Below are 21530 nucleotides of genomic sequence, written 5' to 3' on the forward strand. Positions count from 1 at the left end.
AAACACCCTCTCAAATAATGAATGATTCACATCACCCAATAACCAACCCGTTGGTTTGATCCGGTATACAAGTTTCCTCTTTTTTTAACCGAACAGATATTGTTTCTCATGGGAAACCAACGAGTCTATGAAATTCTAAAAATTCACGAGTACAAAATAACACTAGAATGCGAAGAATATCATCACCATCAGCAAGCATATCACATAATCACACATTGACAAAACATCAATTCTTGCCTGCTTTCGTGTGTAATAATAATGTATAACGAACGAATCAAAACAAAATTATTCATGTCTTCATATGGAAACAACTCATTACAAATGAAATCAAATCTTTCCCCGGCAACAACATTCATTCAATCATTCACTCAAAAACACTCAGGTAAGAGATATTCAAGACTGTGAGACGCCATTCTCTTCCTTGGCCTCGACGGCGATGTCTTCGGTAGGTTCCGGTGTAAGAGTGTTGCCTGAGGCTGTGCGACGGTGGTTGGCAGCTTGGAGGACGTGAGCGTAGTTTCCTTTCTCCAGGAAGAGTTGGTTAAAGTGATGCCGGCAATAGAGAACGCTATCCAGGGAGGCGTAGGAGGAGTGAGTGAGCGTACACCCACCGTGAGCGCATCGGAAACATGTCTTGTGGAAGCATTCTCCTTCCATTTGTATCTGTTACCAAATAACCGAATCATATCGTATTAGAATCAGGCCAAAATTTCATATTTAACTGATTGATTCCACATTTTCTTGGACCAAACCAACATAACGTTCTAAAATCGAACCAAAAGTAAACTAAACCAAACCAAAATCAAAATTTTATTTCCATTTTATCTTAGTAAAGAATTTATCCAAACCGAAAAAATTCTTAAGGAAATTGAAAAAAAACAAAACTGATATGCCCGACTCATAGAATAGAGCAAATTAATTTCTCTACAAGACTAGTTCATTGGTATTTTAGGCCAAGAGAACATTTGCAAATGCGTATACTAACCTTTTCAAGAGGGTAAACAGTTTTTTCGCAAGCGGCACACTTGTCTTGTGTTCCACAGAAGATGGAAGATATCTTGCTGGGAGTCTTAGTCTGTAATGTTTAAATCAATACACAGATCCTATTAGTCAATCATACAAGAATGAAAACCAAAGATTGACACGCTAATCATATAGAAGGACATGTTATGATGAACCTACCAGCTCCGGCTTCTCAGTTTTTCCTGAGAAAAGAAAGAAACTTGTTACGATCATGATGATTAGAATGAAGAAAGATAGATAGACTCGATGTTAGAGATTTATAGTATGAACCTGGTTGAAAGTTTTTGCTGAAATTGCCAGATTCCTTGAAGAGCTGCTCAAAATGCGTCTTGCAGTACAAAACTCCGTCCATGGAGGAATAGTTGCTCATCTGCCATCAACACATAGATATTGTTGATATAATATGATCATAGAAGATCTAAACACGAAATCTAACAAGAAAATGAGTAATGCAACATACCACAAGGGTTCCTTTGCAATGGGTGCACCTGAAGCAAGACTTGTGGTAAGGCATTCCTTCAATGGACAACATGTCCACCACATAGACTGTCTTATCACAAACGTTGCATTTGTCGAGAGTTCCTGTGAAAGACATTTTTTTTGTTGGGTCTTTTTTTTTTTTTTTTTTTTTTCTGTTGTTTCCTTCCTTCTCCAAGATCCTGTATGAAACAGATTTTTTTAACTTTTTTTCCAACAATTAAGATGTCATCTGAGGAATTAGTTAAAGAAGGAAACCTTTACCTCAGACAAAGGAGGAACCTGCGAAATTTCTGTCCTCTTTTATATGAGTTGTGAGGTTGTAACGGAGGAAGTTTTTCTTTCTTTTTTTTTTTTTCTCTCTCTCTCTCTCTCTCTCTTTGATCTTTTTTGCAAAATCAATGAGATAAAATTGGGTGGCAAAGTGATTGGACTTGAGCAAAAGAAGGGTTGTGGTTTCTGACAATTTCAACCCAATAAGGGATTGTTACTTTAAGCCAACTGTCTCTGAGGTGGTGCAACCCATGTCAGTCAGATCCTGCAAAGGAATATAACAACCTAACATTACAAATATATAATATTAACTCAACATTTCACATATATACTATTATTCTTTCTTAATCAAAACTATGCTTTTAATACTTATCTGTATGCGTATCTATCAAGTTACCCAGTTGTAAATTAAAGCAATTTTAATGAATAGAAGAAAGTGAAGCACCACTAAGTCGATTCTTTTTCCATTATCTTTTAGAATTATAGTGTAGTTCAAGTCACCCTTTTTATTAACATATTACCATACAATATATTTGAATAGAAAAATCTGATATGCAAAGTTAAAGTAGTCTTACAACACAACTTGTTGACACAGGATGAGATCTGAGATTGTCTTTCCGTGTCGATCGATCCTCCTGGAACAGTTGACTCCACCATCTAATATGTTCCTTACGACAACATTCATAGCATGAATGCCTTCAACATCATATATCTCTACTGACACATTTTCATCGACTGGTTTTGCATCAATTTCCAGAAACGAAGAGGTTGATAACAGAACTGACATCACATGCTTTACCCATTGAGGAGTGATTATGAGTTTCAGACGCTCAATATCTGGGGAATAATGTGGGATTATTGAGAAGTTTATGTCGTTTCCTTTATCACCAGCCCGGCTATGAGCAACAGAGTAGAGTGGGATCTTTTGGCCAGATGGAGCAGGAGAGTGATGAAATCCAGATTGATAGCCTCTCATTGTAAGGTTATCTTGACTTTCCTTAGGGATCTACAAATGGAAGTAATACCATGGTGTTAATACAAATGCAAATGTTAGAGTTCTTTCACATTTTTAGCTTTCCACATGTGAGCCTTAAAATTCTTTTTCTGTGTCTCTTCATCAAAGAATTGCTGTTCAAACAAACTAGACTGATTGACCAAGGAATTTGAATTCAGGTCATGTTTATTTCCATGATCTATCAGTCATCACAATTAGTTTAGTAAGTACTTTCTGACTAACCTTTCCGATTTTCTCTCGAGCAACTGGAGAATGATGTTCAGGGGTCTCTGACTCTGAAGTGTTGGTGTGCTGAAGTCCAGTTTTCCACATTACAGATTCACGGCTAACCTGGATAACCAGACATATAACATCAGAAGCCGTAAAATTGATTTATCCAAGGCTATATTAGTTAAATTTTTATAATGGAGATGACATACCAAAAGCTTTTCAAGAAAAATTTCCATCTTGTGTCCGGTACTGCATATAATTACAAGCAGTTTTGTCAAACCAAAAAGACCATCCCGAATCTCATATGCTCTCTTCTAACAAATAACTACTTTCAATACATTGAGATGGCCAAGCTAAAAGATAATCAGTCAGCACAATCAGATATCAAGACAGTAACATTCTCGAACTTGTCGACAATCAAGTGCTGCACGTCCCTAGTCATAAGATTCTCAAATCAACAGGATTTGGTACTACTGTAATGCTACAATTAGCATTGGATTGATATATGGAGCGAACATCAACGTGAAGAAATTACCTAATTCCACCACCACCAGCTGGCCCATTTGTGTATAGAGCAGTAAACTCTTTCGTTAACTGGACCGCATGTTCCTTCAGTTTGAAAAGACCATCCATACGTAATCTAATATCTCCACATGACTGCCAAGATTCAGTGCCGTTGCTTGTTGCCTTCAAGCTATCAAGCCCAACCACATAAGAAAGAATACAGTGGTTAACACCAGGAATGGTTTCTTCCATCCAAGATCGAACCTGAAAGAAAGAAAGAAGAAACACAAGTAAAATACGTACACAAGTTTGAGAAGAAATGAAACTCCAATTCAAGGCACCATAAGTCATTTCAAACGAAGATAGGGCCAAAAAATGCTACTACATCATAGAAATATTAATCATAGGCACACCAGAAACTCTGAAGCTTTAGCACGTTGAATAGAACCATGTCCTCCATAAGATATCTCTCCCCAACCTTTCCAACCACATTCCTGCAAGGAAAGTACGTATTATAGAACCTAGGTTGCTCTTTAGTATCAATCAAATGTCACCAGCATTTTCTATGGATAAACAACCTTTGGAATTAACCGCAAGAGTTTCTCAGGCACGGAAGTGTTAGCAGATGGTTTTGCTCCACTGCATTGTACTTTGCAGTCTGACAGGGGAAGGAAAGAAACGCCTCGAATATCAATTACCTGCAAAGAAGGTTTAGAAATAAACTATTTCCGTTGTTGTTACAGCTATTTCTTCTAGATTTTGTACCGCTAACTTACCACATCAGGTGTAATGTAGGCACTAGGATCAGCAATTTCATACAGAAGTTGCTCGGCGCAAGTACTGGTATTTAAAATTCCACCACTACCTTCAGCCTTTGATACACATACTTTACCGTCATAGCCAATTTCTGCATAAGGAAGTGACAAACCCTGGAGAAGAGGGAAAGCCATGTCTCTATACTGGTCACCTAAAGAACATTGAAGAACGAAATGACCATACTGATAATGAAAAAACAACAGTCCATTATTTCTTCCCTGAGCCAGTAAGCGTAAAACGCACCTGGATGCATGAAGTATCCACCAGTGAGCTGACAACCGCACTCTAGAAGGTGGCCAGCAAGAGTTCCCTGAGCTAGCAGCTCCAAGTCATTCCAATTCCAACCTAGTTCATAGACCTAATGACACAACAAGAAAATGATCAGATTAAATCACGAAACAGGAAAGTCTCTTGAATCGAATTCAAGCCAAAGGGAAATGAAACAATGAGTAACTATGATTCCAAAACTGAGCTGACATTCAATCTGAGAGGCTATCTGGTCCAACAAAAAAACTGGATCGACTGTCAGATATTAGATGACTGGACAGGTAAGAAGTCCTCACCATTGGTGCTAAAAATAAGGCGGCATCAGCCACTCTTGAAGTAATTATCACGTCTGGTTGGTACTTCTCCAGGCACTCAACAATAGGAGCTGCACCAAGATAAGTGCTAGTACCCTTCAACAAGGAGAATAAAAGTTCAGGACAACGACAAATATCACAAGGAGGAAAGCCATGGCAAATTCGTACTTCCTAACATATAACCTAGAGTCCTTCACATTACACATAACTATGTTTTACATATCTTCTAGTCAATCAAAATTATTGTCAATAGCTAATAATATCACATTGAGACATATGATCAGAAGTTCGAAAACCAGAATCATACCCCTGCGGAGCAATATTGACCGCCAAAAGATGAACCCGAGCCTTAATAAGATTCAAAGACAAGGGTTAATGATTCACACTTATTATGGCTTCAAACAGTGTTGAATACCCAGAACACTAACAATACCTCCCAGGGATGAAAGTAGCTTCCATTACCTGTTTCAAAGTGCACCTCATGAGCCACAGCCACGGAAATTGTGAGACCTAATTTACTGGCTACCTCGAGAACTTTCTTCTGAGCCCCAGAGGGATCAACTACAAGGAAAAAAAAACACGATAATTCAGATAAAAAGAAAAACAGAGAGAGAAAAAAAAGGCATCCGTTATAGATTGTAAGCACTTACTTGCACCCATGTTAGTGATTATACAAGTGCCTTTGTCCAGAGCCACAGGTAGTAACAAATGCATCCACTCTGAAACTGAACAAAATCAAGAAAAAAATGGCTGAATGTGAAATTATAAAACATCCCTAAAAACCATTCCTAGCAACTCGATGACCATTTTCAACATAAATCAAACCTCCAAAGTCCTGAAACATACCACGAGGATCGTAGCCGACACCGCCAGATGCCATAGAAAGCCAGCGATCAGCCAAAGTGCGTTCGGCTAAGCACTCAAGGACAAGATAATTAAGGTCTTCGACACTCTGAAGCAGTTTGAGAGCGGCCAGTGGCCTATCGCCGCCGAATCCAGCACCACATCCGACGTAAACCGTCTCCCTTCGCCTCTTCGGATTCTCTCTCTGTAAATCAATCACATCATATCCAAGAATGGATTGAATAAAAGCGGAAAAACAAAATGAAAATTCTTACCAAGTTTATAACACAATCGCAGAGAATCTCTTTAACGTCTGGGTTCGCCATGAGAGTAGAAATCCCAAAATCACGATCATGCAATGGATCACGGATTGCTTTGAATTATGACGACGGCGATCACAGATTCGTTACGCTGAGGAATTTTGAATTTGGGAGAGAGACGTGAAGGAAACGAGTGCAGTGATGAGAGTGAGTTATAAAGTTTATGCTTATCCCATCGGATTTGATTACTTTATTAGTAAATTTACTAAAACGGCCCCTAAAGTTATAACTATTTTCAGGCGGGTCCCTGTTCTTCTCCTTGAATCTGCTTTAAGGTTTTTTTTTTGTGTAGAATCAATCAATGGACTTGTTGTTTGCGGGAATCGTAGCAATGGAGGAGGATTGGGGAGAGAGGGTATCAGAGAAGGTTGTTTCGGCTTACATGTCTCTCCCGAAAAAGGGAAAACCTCAGGGACGTGAAGTCACCGTCCTCTCCGCTTTCCTTGTCTCTTCTCCTTCCCAAGGTCTCTCTCTCTCTTCTCATTCTTTTGCTTTATTTTTTGGTTTCCGATTTTTGAGCTAATTAGGGTTTGTGTGCAGACTTGAAAGTGATAGCGTTAGGGACGGGGACCAAGTGCGTTAGTCGGTCGCTGCTGAGTCCCCGCGGGGACATTGTTAACGATTCTCATGCCGAAGTTGTCGCCAGAAGAGCTCTCATCAGGTTCTTCTATTCCGAGATTCAGGGGATGCAATTGACTTCAGATAAGAGTAGTGAAGCCAAGCGTCAGAGACTTGATTGCGAAACAAGCTCAGTACTAGAGTCAGCAGATTCAAGCTGTCCTGGAGAAGTGAAATATAAGCTCAAATCTGGCTGCCACTTGCATATGTACATTTCTCAATTGCCATGTAATTTACCTTTAATTCGTTTTTCTTCTCTCTTTTTTTGGCTTCAAAAATATCTTTAATACTGTCATTGACATGTTTGTCATATGTAGGTGGTTATGCTTCTACTAGTTCACCCTTCTATGCCCTGAAAAAGATTCCATCAACACAAGTAGACGACTCATTTTTAGTTCAAGCTTCTGACATTGGCTCGTCTCGGCATTCTGATGTTCCACAGATAGGTAGTAATAGCCACACAGGTATTGAAGTCTCCTGCCTGATTGTTTGTTGCAAGAATGTTCTCTTCCTGTTATCTACCATATGAAGGATAGCAGATTAGACTGATGTTGGTATCAATTTACTTTGGATGTCTCCATTTCAGGTAATGGCTCACAAGTAGCAGATATGGTGCAAAGAAAGCCTGGTCGTGGTGAAACGACACTCTCTGTTAGCTGTTCAGATAAGATAGCTCGATGGAATGTTCTTGGAGTTCAAGGTTTCTATACCTGAATTTTTGACACAGAATTTGTTGTGTTATTTAAGATTTGCGTATGGGAATTTATCTCTCTTTGCGTGTTCTTACTTCAGGGGCATTGCTTTGCCAAGTCCTCCAGCCTGTTTATATCTCTACCATCACCGTTGGACAATCTCTGCACATTCCTGGCAATTTTTCTTTAGCTGATCACTTGCGAAGATCTTTGTATGAGAGGATCCTCCCACTATCGGATGACCTTCTGACTTCCTTCCGGTTGAACAAGGTTTATTAGCTGCTTTATACCAAATGTATCATGTAAATTGTAGTAGTTACTTGTATATATCGTGCTAATTCCTTTCCAGCCACTGTTTTTTGTAGCTCCAGTAATACCATCAGAATTTCAGCATTCAGAAACTGCTCAAGCTACCTTAACATGCGGGTTAGTTTTCAATGCTCGTAACTCTTCATCACATGACATATGTGTCCTTTCTTTGTTTCTGACAAGGTGGTGATTTATTTGTTGTCTCTTAGGTATTCCTTGTGTTGGAACTATTCTGGCTTACACGAAGTTATTCTTGGAACAACAGGTAGAAAGCAAGGCACATCAGCTAAAGGAGCTCTGTATCCGTCTACTCAATCATCTATATGCAAGTAAGGAGATGAGCCTTGCTATCCAAGCATGACCTTACTTACTTGTAGTTGATATCGTAGTCATATCTTTTCCTAGACAGCGGTTACTGGAGCTATTCTTGAAAGAAACTCATGGACACGAAAGGGAATCTTCCAAGTCAAAAAAATCGTACCGAGAACTGAAGGTGCGTGTGATGCTGATTCTTTTATGCTGCTTCATTTTGGGTTAACATACTCCCACTGGCACAACTAACATGCTAAAGTGTATGAATCTAATAGTGAGTTTTTGACATGTATGCTGCAAGATTGTGATATTGTTCTCTGGTTAATTCTGAGATGATTAACGTTTTTTTTGTTTTAATTGTATGCAGAACAAAGCTACGGAATATTCTTTGATGTCAAGGATTTTTAAAGGAAAGTATCCATTCAACAATTGGCTAAGAAAACCCTTGAATTACGAGGATTTTCTGATAAATTAGACGTGGGGTATGTCATTCTATTTACTCTCTGTTTTAGCCTATTTTCTTTGCATCATTAGTTCATTAGCGTCAACACAAGTTGCTTGATATTACCTTGAATCACAGAAAATACAAATAGCAAAGAAGTGAAACGAAAAATACCCAAGAAAACGAAAGCAGAAAATATGAATTTTGACTGAAACGAATTAAGATGCGGTAAGTCCCATTCAGAGATTGACTCGTCCCTTGATGATGTCGAGGCTCATCTCGCTAGGATCTGTTGCTTGCAATTCAACTTGAATCCCATCCAATTCCCTCTTGAACCTGTCCTTTGAGCTTGCATACAACATCTTACTTCTCACTCTTGATGTATCAGGTGACCTGAAGCAAGTCGATGTCTCAATTATAACATCTACTTTTTCAAATCATTAAAAATACAAGGGAAAGGAGTTGTACCATGCGATGAAAAAGATTTTGCTCTTCTGGCAGTTCTCAGGAGTGGTGAAATCAAAGTCATAGACAGCATATCGGCACTCATCCTCGGGAATAGATCTGGTGAAATCGTCGTAAGTTTCTTCTGGATTCCCAAGCTTGTCAATCATAACTTGCTGAGCCTTCTCATCAATTTTGAACACAATGAACCTATAGTTCCTCTTTGCTTTCAACTCCAAGAACTTGAGCTTGCAGTCATCGCTAACGTGCATCCCAGACGCTGAATTAGCCTGCACAATCAAACACATGCATAGTCAGTTTGATTATATGATCACAATACATTATATGAATTGCAATACCAGATTGATAAAATGAAAGGTAGGAACATACCATTGTTCTCTGCTTGAAATTGGGGCTTGATGATCTGGAAGTAGAGAAGGTAGGGGGTTTTAGAGGGTGGGAAGAAGAATAGACAAGTAGGTTTGGTTGGATCGTTAGGCTGGTCACGTCTTAAAACCAAGAAGACTTTGATGCTGTCACGTTGTTGCCATATTTACTTCATTAGATATATTAGAGGGAGTCTATATAATATTCACGCATTCGCATAATACACATGTATCTATGTGTGTATGCAAGCACATGTGGTGAAGTTTGTTCCGGACATCATTGGGGAGTTGAGGTTTCATGATGTGCATGTTTTCTTTCTTTTTATTATTATTTTTGACTTTTTCTTTCCTCACAATTGGTCGTTGACTTTGCTAATTTATTGTATGGGTGCGGATTTAATTAGAATTTAGTAGGAAAAACCGAAAAACAATAATTAGCCTTTCAATTTCGTCATTTTTCTTAAACGGCATTATGAGAAATTACGGACATTGATTATCATATTATCAAATAATGGATTTGGCCAAAATAAGCTACTAATAAAATCATCTAAAACGTTTTATATTATTTTGGTTTATCGAGGACAAAAAAAGAAAGAAAAAAAGTTATGTTGGTCAATGAGGGAAGCCCATGGGCTTATCCCACGAAAAGACAGACCCACTTGCTTACATTTAATTTAAACCCCCAATGTTTTTGTACGTGATCAATCAATGAACTGAATTTAATTGAGAAAATTTGTGGCGGCTTAGATTTCTTTGTGGCCTTCTCCAACCATAATAATTAATTATTTATAGACTTGTCGGTATACTATTTGTCTATCGACACTTCCCGGTCTGCTTTGGTTACTTCAACGTATCCTTTTCTTCTCGAGTGTTTTTTTTATTACCTCTTATTAAATCGAGAATGTTATACATGGAACTTCGTGGATTTAGAACCGTAGCTACTCGCTAATGCAAGAAGTAAGGATCCCATCGATACGAAAACCAGCAAGTGTGTATCGAGATAAAAAAAAGGTTTCTGCTTTTAGTTCAGTTGTGTTTCGCTTCTTTCTTTCATCTGAACCAAATTAGTGCTGGTCTCACTGTCACTAGCCGAGTTGGCTCACCAGAATGGTAGTGAGTTGACAAGGTACGACCTGTTTCTGTACCAGATCCTGTCATTTTCAGTTTTGATCTCTGATTGATATCTCTCTGTATGTAATAAGATTGAGAAATTTCTCCTTGTTTCCAGACATTACCTCAGTTGCCTTATAATTGAAAGAATCCATGGGAGGTCAAAGCTCAAAGATTGGTACATGTTGTTGGCATTCATCACACAAGACTGCTGCTCTTGAAGCTCCAGATGTTGGTGACGTCTCTGTTTTTCTCTCTTGCTAGAACGACAAGCCCTCTTTTGGCTGATCCCGTAATCCCTTTTGTACAATATTACAGAAAACAAAGAGAATGGTGAGGTAACTGGTGTACTGTCTTTTCGTGGATACACACTAGAACAGCTTAAGATCGCCACCTCTGGTTTTGCTTTGGAGAATATTGTGTCTGAACATGGAAAAACAGCTCCAAATGTTGTCTATCAAGGGAAACTGGAGAATCATATGAAGATTGCTATCAAGCGCTTTTCTGGAACTGCCTGGCCTGATCCACGCCAATTCCTGGTATGACATGCATCTTTCAGTTCATCTAATTGACAGTTCTCATATCTCTTTAACTTTGGATATGCCTGTTTCCAGGAAGAAGCAAGATCGGTTGGTCAGCTACGCAGCAAAAGAATTGCCAGTTTACTCGGTTATTGCTGTGAAGGCGGCGAGAGGTTACTTGTGGCTGAGTTTATGCCTAATGAGACACTAGCCAAACACCTTTTCCACTGTAAACAGAAAATGCCTCTGATCAATTGTCTTTTGATGCTCTTTTAAGATTTTGTCTTAGTATTTGCATACCACTTTTTTATCTACCAGGGGAAACACAGCCAATGAAATGGGCGATGCGACTAAGGGTTGTCTTATACATTTCGGAAGCTCTTGAATACTGTAGTAACAATGGACGCACGCTATATCATGACCTCAATGCTTACAGAGTTTTATTTGACGAGGTAATTACTTAAACTTAACTCTTCTCTGAGAAACCATGTTTTGTTTTATGTGATATTCCTCCACTGATGCGTGTATGGATCTTTATAAGGAATGCAATCCAAAACTTTCAACATTTGGGTTGATGAAGAATAGTCGGGATGGGAAAAGTTATAGCACAAATCTTGCTTTTACCCCACCTGAGTGTCTACGAACTGGTGAAATTGATTTGCACCCTTCTCATAAGTCATATTATTTCCAACAATTTGTGCGACTTGAGACTTAAGTGTGTGTTGTGTTGATACAGGGAGAATCACAGCAGAGAGTGTGATTTACAGTTTTGGCACCCTTCTGCTTGATCTTCTCACCGGAAAGCATATTCCTCCTAGCCATGTAAGTAAGTGTCTTGGTAGCTACATTAATCGTTTCTTGAATTCTCTTTACTGCTTATTTCAGCCTTTTGCTGTGTGTTTAGGCCCTTGATTTGATTCAAGACAGAAATCTTCAGAGTATAACCGATTCCTGCTTGGAGGGACAATTTTCAGACAGTGATGGTAGGGAATTAGTACGCCTGGCATCTCGTTGTCTTCAGTATGAAGCTCGTGAGCGACCAAACATAAAATCTTTGGTCACTGCGCTGATATCTCTCCAGAAAGACACAGAGGTTCTGTCTCATGTTCTAATGGGTCTGCCTCAAACTGGTACTTTTGCGTCACCTCCATCTCCTTTTGCTGAGTCTTGCTCGAGAAAAGACCTGACCGCTATGGTTGAGATCTTGGAAAAAATTGGTTACAAAGACGATGAAGATGTAAGTCGTCAGTTTTTACGGTTAGATCAGCTGTTAAACCACTTTAAAGTTTCCCATCCCATAAGGCCTCTTCATGGTTTTACGTGACATGTTTAAACGCAGCTTTCGTTTCTGTGGACGGAGCAGATGCAAGAAGCTATAAACTCGAAGAAAAATGGCGATATTGCATTTAGACGAAAAGACTTTAGTGAAGCCATTGACTTTTACACGCAGGTCTGTCTTTCTTTCGCAATTGAATCGGTAACAAGACCTTCCTCCTTTAGTTGACGATGCCCTGTCTATAAAAAATGTCCCAGTTTCTTGATTTGGGAATGATCTCTGCAACAGTCTTTGTGAGGCGAAGTCTGAGTTACCTAATGAGTAACATGGCGAAAGAAGCTTTAGATGATGCAATGAAGGCTCAAGGCATTTCTCCTGTTTGGTATGTTGCACTGTATCTCCAGTCTGCTGCTCTTTCTGTCCTGGGAATGGAGAAGGAATCTCAAACCGCACTTACCGAAGGATCCATCCTTGAAGCCAGAAAGATTTCAGCTTCCACACAGAACTAAAGACTTATTTTTTTTTGGGTTTTGGCAAAAGATGAAGAAGCTTTGGTTATATTATGTGTAACAATCCAAAGGTAATGTGTTGTCTCATTGGATGCAAAAGAAGGTTTAGATGTTAAGCATTGTGTACAAATTAAGGCTTCATCAGTAGAAGCTAATCCATGGTTTCAGTTGATACACATATAATAAGGCAATTGGGGATGTACGGACACCAAAGTGAATATTATACAAACGCCACTAACAAAGCTTAGAATGTGTCGTGCAACTCAACCGCTGCCTCCACTTGGATAATTGGGTGAGAGCTTCTGTATTCTTCCTTTGACATTCCAGAATAAACAGGTTCAGTGCCTGGCCCTCCAGAGGTTATGAAGTTCCAGCCAAATGCAGACCCTCCAACCACCTTGTCGCCATCTCCATCAGAATTCACATAGCTTGTTTCAGATGATCTCAATACACTAGTAGTAGTACTCTGAGGTGTTTGATGAATGGCCTTTCCGTTGGATAAAGACTCGCTCTTAGCTGTTTTCTCACGTTTGGGAGATTCTCCGATCATCTCTTGGTACAGTTGAAGCATAAGCTTCATCTCTGCAGACAGCATAATTCCAAGGGATATCAAACAAGTTGGGACTTTTGAGAGTTTGTTGAGATAAGTGAAAATTGAGATAAGAAAAGAAATGAGTGTCAGAGCTCTCACTCTCTTGAATCTCGATAGCTGCCTTGGAGTTGCTGAAATCTGGAGTTCGTAAAACCTGTAACAGCACAAATCCAAGTTGTTATGTTTACTTTCCCAGACAATAGAGTTTCCATCACAATTTTGGGCCAACCTCGAGAACGTGAGGGCGAAGATCTTTGACAAGGAGACGCATCTTGTAGTAGTTGGAGCTCTCGATCTGAAGATTCGCTTCCAGCGCTCGCTTTCTTCCCCTGGACGACGGATCTGTGGTAACTGTCGACGGAGGCGCAGTCATCTGAGCTGGCGAAGGTAACTCAGCTGATCTCTGATCTGCAGATGTAGGAAGCGGAGGAGCTTGTGCTGGAAGAGATGAAGTAGGAGGAGGTTCGGTGACTTGAGTCGCCGGCGAGGTCGATTTCTCCATTTTCAATTTTTCAAAGGTTTTTCAACCGCCGAAAGAGATCTCCATACCATAAATCAACAGCGCAGCGAGTAGGATCTCAAAACGACGCCGTGAAGACTTTATGAGATGTTTGGGCCTTTCTAGGCCCATATTTGAAGTGGATGAAAAACGGCAGGAAATCGGAATGTGTGTCGTTTTTACCAATTAAAAAAAAAAGACGTATAACACCGGAATTGTTCTTTCTGGGAACAGCAAGAGAGAGCGATGAATCCCCAAATAGAAAAGGTGGTGAGGGTAACGAGTGTGGTGGCCACTGCTGTTGTATCCTACTTCCTCTTAACCGCTGATTACGGTCCCGAGCCCAACGCTCTCGATCCTGTGAGTTCCGATTTCTTCCTCTCTCTTTTTTCTTTTTTTTTAATCAAAGCTTCTCGATCATCATCGCTTGTAGTCAGATGACCGATATTTGCTACAATCCACTTGGTTTCAATTGATATTGGTTAGATCCCTTGATTAGTTGTTGTTACTTGCTAGGATTGAATTTTGATCTTAGAAAACTTTGAATGAGATATGAATGTTCCTGATCTCTATGCTCAGCTTGTTGGTTAAGCTTGAAGATTACTTGAACCGGAAGCAACTAAACCGAGTTATGGTTTAGAGAAGATAAAGTCAAATATATTAGGAGTTATCTAATATATGTGTAATCCTAGAGAGATTAGGATTTGAGAGACTTGTATAAATAGAGAGGTTGAGTCATGACCTAATTTGTGAGAGAGTTTAAGTTTTGAGAGATTTTCTTAAACTAATAAAGGCTATTGAGTTTGTGAGTTAAACACTTTCTTTTGTTAATCGTAAGAGTTTGATCATCAAATATTGTATTCAATATTTGGTATCAGAGCTCTTTGCGATCATGGGAGAGATCACGGAAAGAGCACAAGCGGAGGTGGCCAAGATAAGTGAAGGAGGAGGCTCGTCGACGATAAAGTGCCCCATGCTTAACATGACCAACTACACCGTTTGGGCAATGAGAATGAAACTTCTACTCAGGGTACACAAGGTCTGGGAAGTGATTGAAACACCATCAAACGATGAAGAGAAAAACGTGATGGCCATGGCTTTAATGTTTCAATCTATTCCCGAGACTCTTACCTTGCAGATAGGAGAAAATAACACTGCAAAGAAGGTATGGGATGCGATAAGAACGAGACATGTAGGTGCTGAGAGGGTTAAGGAAGCAAGGTTACAAACGTTGATGGCTGATTTCGATCGTTTGAAGATGAAGGACACGGAGAAAATCGATGACTTCGCCGACAAGTTATCAGAAATCGCTTCGAAATCGTCGGCTTTAGGAGAAGAGATTGAAGGACCTAAACTTGTCAAGAAGTTCCTTAAAAGTCTCCCTAGGAAGAAGTATATTCATATTGTTGCTGCACTTGAACAAGTTTTGGATCTCAAAACCACAAGTTTTGAAGACATCGTAGGCCGATTGAAAACCTATGAAGACCGTGTGTGTGATGAAGAAGAAGATCAAGAGGATCAAAGCAAGCTGATGTATTCAAACACGGAATCTCAATACAACAAAGAATCTAATGGTGAGTATAGAGGCAGAGGTCGTGGAGGACGCTTCTATAGAGGAAGAGGCAGAGGACGTTTTGGCGGAGGAAGAGACACTTCAAGTGTTGTTTGCTACCGGTGTGACAAAACTGGTCACTTTGCAAGCAGTTGTCCGGATCGTCTTCTAAAGCTTCAAGAAGTTCAAGAGCAAGACAACAAGAGCACAACAGAGGCAGATGAACTCATGATACACGAGGTAGTGTATTTAAACGAAGGAAAAATTGTACCAAACAAATACGAAACAAATTCAGGGGGAGAGAATGTATGGTACCTTGACAACGGCGCTAGTAACCATATGACCGGAGATAGGCGATATTTCACAAGCTTAGATTCAACCATCACCGGGAAAGTTAGGTTCGGCGATGACTCCCGGATAGATATTAAGGGGAAAGGATCCATAGAATTCATAGACAGAAACGGTGAGCTAAGAAAGATGGTTGATGTTTACTTCATTCCTGGACTAAAGAGTAACATTATCAGCCTAGGACAGGCCACCGAATCTGGTTGTGATGTGAGATTGAAAGGGGAAAAGCTAACAATGCACGATAGCGAGGGGAAGTTACTTGTCAAGGCAGTAATATCAAGAAATCGTCTTTATAAAGTGGATATGGGGATCAAAGATACAATGTGTCTCCATTCAAGAACTCAAATAGATTCTGAGAGATGGCATGCAAGGCTAGGGCATATCAATCTTGAAACAATGAAAACAATGGTAAGGAGAGAACTTGTAACTGGGATTTCACACGTTGACTTTGAGAAGAAAATTTGCGGCTCATGTTTGCTTGGAAAGCAAACAAGACAAGTATTTCCACAAGCTACAATGTACCGAGCTACCAAAGCACTTGAGTTGATCCACGGAGATCTCTGCGGACCGATTACACCAAACACTGCGGCTGGAAATAAATTTGTTTTCGTGCTCATTGATGACTATTCTAGATATATGTGGACTGTGTTGCTGAAAGAGAAGAGTGAGACTTTTGGAAAATTCAAGAAATTCAAGTCCATAGTTGAACAAGAAACAGGGGAAAAGGTTCAAACCTTTAGGACTGACAGAGGAGGTGAGTTTGTGTCCAAAGAGTTTAATGATTTTTGTCTAGAATCAGGAATAAGAAGGCATCTTACAGCTCCATACACTCCCCAACAAAACGGAGTTGTTGAAAGACGCAACAGGACTCTTATGGAAATGACTCGAAGCATTTTAAAGCACATGAAAGTTCCAAACTGGCTTTGGGGAGAAGCAGTGAGGCACTCAACATATCTCTTAAACCGTATAGCTACAAGGTCACTTAAGGACAAAACTCCATATGAGATGTTACGAGGAAAAGTTCCAAATGTTAATCACCTTAGAGTCTTCGGGTGCATTGGATATGCTAAAACAGAGATGCCACACTTGAAGAAGTTAGACGACAGGTCTCGTGTTTTAGTTCACCTAGGCACGGAGCCTGGTTCAAAGGCATATCGCTTGTATGACCCGAGAAATAGAAGGGCGGTGGTAAGTCGTGATGTTGTTTTTGATGAAACAACAGGCTGGAACTGGAATAAAGTTACTACAGAGAATGATGCTGTCGGAAATCTCAGAATTGAGTTTGGAGTTTTTGGAAATCATGGTATCTTCGAAACAGAGCACAGTGAAGAAACAGAGCAACGAGGAGAAGTTGGAGATAATGTCGTCACCGGAACAGAGGAAATCGTGTCTGCGGGTGAAGAGAACAATGGAGAATCATCGGAGGAAGATGAAAACATTGATACTAATGAGCAAACAGCTCAAACTGCTACGGGAAGAGTGGTGACTAAATCGGGGAGAATAGTCACAAGACCTAAGTATCTCCAAGAATATGTACTGCTAAGTGAAGAAGAAGGAGAACGATTGTTAATATGTTTGATTGAGGAACCATGGAGCTTTCTGATGCAAGGAGTGAAAGAGTGGATGGATGCGTGTAAGATGAGATCACTCAATAGAAAAGAATCACACTTGGGATCTTGTGACACCACCACAAGAAGCAAAACCGATAGGCTTAAAGTGGGTCTTCAAGCTCAAAAGGAATTCTGATGGTAGCATAAGCAAACACAAGGCCAGGCTCGTTGCAAAGGGATACGTACAAAGACATGGAATTGACTTTGAGGATGTGTTTGCTCCGGTAGCACGAATTGAAACAATTCGTCTTCTCATAAGCCTCGCAGCATCAAGTGGATGGGAGATCCACCACCTTGATGTCAAAACTGCATTCCTTCATGGGGAGTTGAAAGAAATAGTATATGTCATGCAACCAGAAGGCTTTGTAGTAAAAGGACAAGAGGACAAGATTTACAGACTTAATAAGGCTTTGTATGGGCTAAGGCAGGCGCCAAGAGCATGGAATGAGAAGTTAAACCGAGTCCTTAATGAGCTTCAATTCAAGAAATGCACCAAAGAACCATCGGTTTATAGGAAACAGGTAGATCAACATACTCTTCTTGTTGCAGTTTATGTTGATGATCTTTTTGTATCGGGAACAATTGTGAAGTTCATTGAGGAGTTTAAGAAAGAAATGGCGTCAAAATTTGAGATGAGTGACCTTGGCAAACTGACCTACTACCTTGGGATTGAAGTTTGTCAACTTGGAGAAGGAATAACTCTAAATCAAAAACGCTATGCATTGAAGATACTAGAAGAAGCAGGAATGGCAGAATGCAACCCGGTTCATACACCAATGGAAGCAGGCTTGAAGTTGTCTAAGGCTTTGGAAGAGAAAGACATTGATGCTACAACCTATAGGAAGAATATAGGATGTCTTCGTTACTTGCTACACACAAGACCAGACTTGTCTTATTGTGTAGGTGTGCTAAGCCGGTATATGCAAAGTCCAAAGGAGTCACACGGAGTAGCATTGAAACAATGCTTGAGGTATTTAAAGGGGACAACAACTCTTGGCTTAGTGTTTAACCGGACTAAGGAGGTATCGAAGCTAATAGGTTACAGTGATAGTAGCCACAACATTGATCCAGATGACGGAAGAAGCACTATGGGACATGTGTTCTACTTTGGGAAGAGTCCAATATCGTGGTGCTCACAGAAACAAGAAGTTGTAGCAATGTCATCATGCGAGGCAGAATTCATGGCCGGAACAGAAGCTGCGAAACAAGCCATTTGGCTTCAAGATCTACTAAGTGAAATCACCGGATCATCTTGTGAGAAGGTTACTATACTTATTGACAATCAATCAGCGATCGCACTCACAAAGAACCCTGTTTTCCATGGTAGAAGCAAGCATATTCATAGACGTTATCACTTCATAAGAGAATGCGTTGAGAATGGGCTAATTGAAGTTGTACATGTTCCGGGAGACGAGCAAAAGGCGGACATATTAACCAAGGCACTTGGTAGGATCAAGTTCAAGGAAATGAGGAGTCTCATTGGAGTTAAAGATATGGTACAAGATGGATTCAAGCTTAAGAGGGAGAATGTTGGTTAAGCTTGAAGATTACTTGAACCGGAAGCAACTAAACCGAGTTATGGTTTAGAGAAGATAAAGTCAAATATATTAGGAGTTATCTAATATATGTGTAATCCTAGAGAGATTAGGATTTGAGAGACTTGTATAAATAGAGAGGTTGAGTCATGACCTAATTTGTGAGAGAGTTTAAGTTTTGAGAGATTTTCTTAAAGTAATAAAGGCTATTGAGTTTGTGAGTTAAACACTTTCTTTTGTTAATCGTAAGAGTTTGATCATCAAATATTGTATTCAATACAGCTTTCTTGCGTTTGCCTGGAGTAGTGACTACTGACTACTTTGTTTTTTTTTGCTCAGTGTTTAGTCTGTTGTTACTATCTCTATGTTGAAAGTACTGAATGCTCATTTTCTCTTAAACAGCAAATCTATTGCTTATGGTTCGTGGGGTTATTATGATGTAGCCAATTGACTCTTTGAGTCTTACTTGTATATGACATTTTGCATATGCAGATCAGACAGAGGATACTTTCAGCGCAGGATTCCGTGAAAGAGCTCATCTTTCCATCAAAGAAATCCGACAAGTGAAGTCACATGTAGCTCAACATCATACTTCATCTTTCAGCATCTCGTTTTTCTCTGGCTATAAAACTTGTATCCATTACTCTTCTAGACTTGTTAGATATGTTCACAACTATTGTAAGTCAGATCAACTGTAGATTATATTATCTTTCGTTAAACCAAAACCAATTATAGCTTTTTTGTTCTTATGAAAGCTGGATTTGTTATGCTACATACCATCCGTACGCTTAATAAATATATTGATCAACAAAATCTCGTCGACTTAAGTAGACAGAAAATATTATTAAATTGATTGCGGCAGAAATAAATATTCGCTTTTGACTTTTATGCCCGTTAAAGGGTAATCACAAAGCACAAGTGGAGTTTTTTCTACCTAACACAGTAATACACTGATACATCCAACGACCACCATCCGATTAGAGAGATTATCTGAAATCGGAAGGTCTATAAAAAAGACGAACACTGTCTCCAAATCTAATGGCCGAGTCGGCACACTCATTGACCATATAAAACGGTCTCGTGTTGCCATAAACGCAAAAACGAGCGTTTTGCGTTGCGTTTCGGCGGCAGGAAAGGAATCCCCCCCCCCCCCCTAGTAAGGCTTCTGCATGTACATGAACATATCCTGTAGCGGAAACATCTGATTACTACTCCCTCCTCCAAACGCGTTATCCACGGTGGCATCAATGTAATTAAACCCAAAATCAAGGGTGTTATTGTCATTACTTACAGCCGACCAATCCTTCCACTTGGGCTCGCTCTGAACCTCGCTCGTGAACTCCGGGGACACCACCTGCTCCGAGCAGCTCGAATCCGTCGTATGCAGCTTCGGCACCGAATCCGACGTGTCGAAATACACGAACTCGCTCGCCGTCGCCGTCGCCGTCGCCGCCGCCTGTTGCTGCGGCGGAGGCATAACCATCTCCGTCACCTTCGGCTTCTCCTCCATGATTTCATCGCTGTAAACAGCCGGAGGCGGTGGTCCACGCCTCTCGGTAGCTCCTTTTTTGTTGTAAATCCGGCAAAGAACCCAATCGTCCAGCTGGGGAAAATCAACACCGTCGGATCAATTATCCAAACAAACAAAAGATTGAAACAAAGATGTGAATTAGATCTCTGATTCCATACCCTGAGACTATTCTTCTTCTTGCGAACCGACCGGTCAACGTCGGCGAGACGGTACTCGTGCATGATCCAATTGGTTTTCTCTCCTTTTGGAGCTTTTCCGGCGTAGAAAACAAGAGCTTTCTTAATTCCGACCGGTTTAGGAAGTCCGATCGGTTTATCAGCTCCGGTAGCTTTCCAGTAACCAGAACCAGCAGACCGGTTAGGACGCGAACCGTTGGGATATTTTCTGTCTCTGGGAGAGAAGAAGTACCATTCCTTGTCACCATACAAGGCTAAACCTGTGATTTACACGAGAATTGATTTGAGTTAGCAGAAAATCTCAGATTTAGAATCCGAGAAAGATTAGAGAGAGTTAGTAAATTACCAGGAAGCTCCCATGGATCGTACTTGTAGAGATCGATCTCAGCGATGATAGGAACAGCGATGGACTGAGAAGCACATTTGCGGCAGAGATAGTGCATGACAAGCTCTTCATCGGTAGGGTGGAATCGGAATCCTGGAGGCAACTGTAATAATTCTGACATAACTAATTTACCCTCTCTTTTTTTTTTTTTATTGCTATTATTATTACTAAGAATGGGGGAGATTAGGAGGTTGTTGGGATGATCCTGATCCTATCCTAATCTTGAAGTATCTACCTCTGAAACTTGGCGTTTTTGAAACTTGGAAAGAAAGAGAGAAAAGTCAAATATATAAGGAGAGGGAGAGGACACGTGTCGAGATGCAGGGGATAATAGAGAGAGCTTCTAGAACACACGTGGGTGGATGACGCTGCCGGGACACGTTTCGCAAGGAGAACTCAGTTGCTGACGTGGCGATGAGTTTGATGTTGTCACTGCTTACGTCTGTCGTTTCCGGGGGTCCACTCACTTGCCGTTAGAATCCAAATCCGACCGGTCCGATACGACCGAACCCCTGGGGTCTATCTTACTATGGATTCTTCGTTTCCGGTCGGTGGATCTCTGGTCCCACTTCCTAGTTCCTCCGTTTATAATTTTTTTGTCTTTTTGCAAAAGGTTCATAT

At 40.3% G+C, this 21530-nt stretch overlaps 8 protein-coding genes across 15 annotated transcripts; 3 read left to right on the forward strand and 5 right to left on the reverse strand.

Moving 5' to 3' along the window:
* Nucleotides 1–179: 179 nt before the first annotated feature.
* On the reverse strand, nt 180–2036 carry LOC9328105 (LIM domain-containing protein PLIM2b). 2 transcript variants are annotated; one of them, XM_021014416.1, is made up of 6 exons: nt 1765–2036; nt 1484–1682; nt 1294–1393; nt 1183–1205; nt 986–1075; nt 180–663 (listed from the first exon to the last, which is right to left on the reverse strand). In XM_021014416.1, exons 2-6 carry the CDS (start codon nt 1616–1618, stop codon nt 394–396), a joined length of 618 nt encoding a protein of 205 aa, XP_020870075.1. In that variant the 5' UTR covers nt 1619–1682; nt 1765–2036; the 3' UTR covers nt 180–393. The 2 variants fall into 2 exon arrangements, with proteins under 2 accessions (XP_020870075.1, XP_002892043.1); XM_002891997.2 differs by lacking the exon at nt 1765–2036 and having other exon boundaries at nt 1484–1754.
* Nucleotides 2037–2210: 174 nt separating this feature from the next.
* Nucleotides 2211–6212, reverse strand: LOC9328106. The gene is made up of 14 exons (XM_021014403.1): nt 6018–6212; nt 5746–5947; nt 5550–5624; nt 5362–5460; nt 5207–5247; nt 4882–4995; nt 4562–4676; nt 4279–4469; nt 4081–4200; nt 3916–3996; nt 3534–3766; nt 3208–3247; nt 3011–3118; nt 2211–2779 (listed from the first exon to the last, which is right to left on the reverse strand). Exons 1-14 carry the CDS (start codon nt 6066–6068, stop codon nt 2345–2347), a joined length of 1905 nt encoding a protein of 634 aa, XP_020870062.1. The 5' UTR covers nt 6069–6212; the 3' UTR covers nt 2211–2344.
* A 24-nt stretch (nt 6213–6236) lies between these two features.
* On the forward strand, nt 6237–9614 carry LOC9328107 (tRNA-specific adenosine deaminase 1). 4 transcript variants are annotated; one of them, XR_002329632.1, is made up of 11 exons: nt 6237–6526; nt 6603–6908; nt 6998–7144; nt 7267–7380; nt 7473–7642; nt 7722–7798; nt 7891–8010; nt 8087–8174; nt 8361–8475; nt 8574–8663; nt 8824–9614. XR_002329632.1 is itself a non-coding variant. In XM_002889307.2 (10 exons), the coding sequence occupies exons 1-9, from the start codon at nt 6364–6366 to the stop codon at nt 8466–8468; spliced, it is 1293 nt and encodes a 430-aa protein (XP_002889353.2). In that variant the 5' UTR covers nt 6237–6363; the 3' UTR covers nt 8469–8475; nt 8824–9614. The 4 variants fall into 4 exon arrangements, 3 of the variants coding, with proteins under 3 accessions (XP_002889353.2, XP_020870067.1, XP_020870068.1); XM_002889307.2 differs by lacking the exon at nt 8574–8663; XM_021014408.1 differs by lacking the exons at nt 8361–8475; nt 8574–8663; nt 8824–9614 and having other exon boundaries at nt 6274–6526; nt 8091–8174.
* On the reverse strand, nt 8532–9601 carry LOC9325418 (actin-depolymerizing factor 10). 2 transcript variants are annotated; one of them, XM_002891999.2, is made up of 3 exons: nt 9270–9601; nt 8904–9169; nt 8532–8828 (listed from the first exon to the last, which is right to left on the reverse strand). In XM_002891999.2, exons 1-3 carry the CDS (start codon nt 9270–9272, stop codon nt 8675–8677), a joined length of 423 nt encoding a protein of 140 aa, XP_002892045.1. In that variant the 5' UTR covers nt 9273–9601; the 3' UTR covers nt 8532–8674. The 2 variants fall into 2 exon arrangements, with proteins under 2 accessions (XP_002892045.1, XP_020870080.1); XM_021014421.1 differs by having other exon boundaries at nt 8904–9469.
* Nucleotides 9615–9799: 185 nt separating the features above from the next.
* Nucleotides 9800–12859, forward strand: LOC110225227 (probable serine/threonine-protein kinase BSK3). Of its 3 annotated transcripts, none has more exons than XM_021014404.1 (10): nt 9800–10391; nt 10494–10610; nt 10694–10914; nt 10990–11125; nt 11215–11348; nt 11438–11543; nt 11633–11718; nt 11801–12133; nt 12236–12346; nt 12430–12859. In XM_021014404.1, exons 2-10 carry the CDS (start codon nt 10529–10531, stop codon nt 12679–12681), a joined length of 1461 nt encoding a protein of 486 aa, XP_020870063.1. In that variant the 5' UTR covers nt 9800–10391; nt 10494–10528; the 3' UTR covers nt 12682–12859. The 3 variants fall into 3 exon arrangements, with proteins under 3 accessions (XP_020870063.1, XP_020870065.1, XP_020870064.1); XM_021014406.1 differs by having other exon boundaries at nt 10494–10606; XM_021014405.1 differs by having other exon boundaries at nt 12461–12552.
* Nucleotides 12744–13976, reverse strand: LOC9328108. The gene is made up of 3 exons (XM_021014415.1): nt 13503–13976; nt 13373–13427; nt 12744–13263 (listed from the first exon to the last, which is right to left on the reverse strand). Exons 1-3 carry the CDS (start codon nt 13773–13775, stop codon nt 12926–12928), a joined length of 666 nt encoding a protein of 221 aa, XP_020870074.1. The 5' UTR covers nt 13776–13976; the 3' UTR covers nt 12744–12925.
* LOC9328109 lies at nt 13951–19564 on the forward strand. The gene is made up of 2 exons (XM_021014423.1): nt 13951–14132; nt 19310–19564. Exons 1-2 carry the CDS (start codon nt 14019–14021, stop codon nt 19382–19384), a joined length of 189 nt encoding a protein of 62 aa, XP_020870082.1. The 5' UTR covers nt 13951–14018; the 3' UTR covers nt 19385–19564.
* Nucleotides 19565–19645: 81 nt separating this feature from the next.
* On the reverse strand, nt 19646–21502 carry LOC9325419 (NAC domain-containing protein 2). Its single transcript, XM_002892001.2, has 3 exons — nt 20871–21502; nt 20507–20784; nt 19646–20420 (listed from the first exon to the last, which is right to left on the reverse strand). The coding sequence occupies exons 1-3, from the start codon at nt 21028–21030 to the stop codon at nt 19971–19973; spliced, it is 888 nt and encodes a 295-aa protein (XP_002892047.1). The 5' UTR covers nt 21031–21502; the 3' UTR covers nt 19646–19970.
* Nucleotides 21503–21530: the final 28 nt, after the last annotated feature.

Source organism: Arabidopsis lyrata, assembly GCF_000004255.2.
Source record: "Arabidopsis lyrata subsp. lyrata unplaced genomic scaffold ARALYscaffold_1, whole genome shotgun sequence".
Classification (NCBI taxonomy): Eukaryota; Viridiplantae; Streptophyta; class Magnoliopsida; order Brassicales; family Brassicaceae; genus Arabidopsis; species Arabidopsis lyrata.

What these genes read in the sequence shown, in the direction of transcription:
- LOC110225227 (XM_021014404.1), top strand. Translation starts at nt 10,529, where the DNA reads ATGGGAGGTCAAAGCTCAAAGATTGGTACATGTTGTTGGCATTCATCA. An exon ending in ACCTGAGTGTCTACGAACTG is followed by an intron (nt 11,544 to 11,632) that starts GTGAAATTGATT and finishes GTGTTGATACAG; the next exon opens with GGAGAATCACAGCAGAGAGT. An exon ending in GTTACAAAGACGATGAAGAT is followed by an intron (nt 12,134 to 12,235) that starts GTAAGTCGTCAG and finishes GTTTAAACGCAG; the next exon opens with CTTTCGTTTCTGTGGACGGA.
- LOC9328107 (XM_002889307.2), top strand. Translation starts at nt 6,364, where the DNA reads ATGGACTTGTTGTTTGCGGGAATCGTAGCAATGGAGGAGGATTGGGGA. An exon ending in GTACATTTCTCAATTGCCAT is followed by an intron (nt 6,909 to 6,997) that starts GTAATTTACCTT and finishes TGTCATATGTAG; the next exon opens with GTGGTTATGCTTCTACTAGT. An exon ending in GAATGTTCTTGGAGTTCAAG is followed by an intron (nt 7,381 to 7,472) that starts GTTTCTATACCT and finishes TTCTTACTTCAG; the next exon opens with GGGCATTGCTTTGCCAAGTC.
- LOC9325418 (XM_021014421.1), bottom strand. Translation starts at nt 9,187, where the DNA reads ATGTGTTTGATTGTGCAGGCTAATTCAGCGTCTGGGATGCACGTTAGC. An exon ending in AAAATCTTTTTCATCGCATG is followed by an intron (nt 8,829 to 8,903) that starts GTACAACTCCTT and finishes GACTTGCTTCAG; the next exon opens with GTCACCTGATACATCAAGAG.
- LOC9328108 (XM_021014415.1), bottom strand. Translation starts at nt 13,775, where the DNA reads ATGGAGAAATCGACCTCGCCGGCGACTCAAGTCACCGAACCTCCTCCT. An exon ending in TTCGCCCTCACGTTCTCGAG is followed by an intron (nt 13,428 to 13,502) that starts GTTGGCCCAAAA and finishes GTGCTGTTACAG; the next exon opens with GTTTTACGAACTCCAGATTT. An exon ending in AGCTATCGAGATTCAAGAGA is followed by an intron (nt 13,264 to 13,372) that starts GTGAGAGCTCTG and finishes TGCTGTCTGCAG; the next exon opens with AGATGAAGCTTATGCTTCAA.
- LOC9328109 (XM_021014423.1), top strand. Translation starts at nt 14,019, where the DNA reads ATGAATCCCCAAATAGAAAAGGTGGTGAGGGTAACGAGTGTGGTGGCC. An exon ending in AGCCCAACGCTCTCGATCCT is followed by an intron (nt 14,133 to 19,309) that starts GTGAGTTCCGAT and finishes TTGCATATGCAG; the next exon opens with ATCAGACAGAGGATACTTTC.
- LOC9325419 (XM_002892001.2), bottom strand. Translation starts at nt 21,030, where the DNA reads ATGTCAGAATTATTACAGTTGCCTCCAGGATTCCGATTCCACCCTACC. An exon ending in CGATCCATGGGAGCTTCCTG is followed by an intron (nt 20,785 to 20,870) that starts GTAATTTACTAA and finishes TGTAAATCACAG; the next exon opens with GTTTAGCCTTGTATGGTGAC. An exon ending in AGAAGAAGAATAGTCTCAGG is followed by an intron (nt 20,421 to 20,506) that starts GTATGGAATCAG and finishes GATTTTCCCCAG; the next exon opens with CTGGACGATTGGGTTCTTTG.
- LOC9328106 (XM_021014403.1), bottom strand. Translation starts at nt 6,068, where the DNA reads ATGGCGAACCCAGACGTTAAAGAGATTCTCTGCGATTGTGTTATAAAC. An exon ending in TGAGGTGCACTTTGAAACAG is followed by an intron (nt 5,248 to 5,361) that starts GTAATGGAAGCT and finishes AATCTTATTAAG; the next exon opens with GCTCGGGTTCATCTTTTGGC. An exon ending in GCTGGTGGTGGTGGAATTAG is followed by an intron (nt 3,248 to 3,533) that starts GTAATTTCTTCA and finishes AATTATATGCAG; the next exon opens with TACCGGACACAAGATGGAAA.
- LOC9328105 (XM_021014416.1), bottom strand. Translation starts at nt 1,618, where the DNA reads ATGTCTTTCACAGGAACTCTCGACAAATGCAACGTTTGTGATAAGACA. An exon ending in CAGCAAAAACTTTCAACCAG is followed by an intron (nt 1,206 to 1,293) that starts GTTCATACTATA and finishes TTCTTTTCTCAG; the next exon opens with GAAAAACTGAGAAGCCGGAG. An exon ending in AAACTGAGAAGCCGGAGCTG is followed by an intron (nt 1,076 to 1,182) that starts GTAGGTTCATCA and finishes TAAACATTACAG; the next exon opens with ACTAAGACTCCCAGCAAGAT.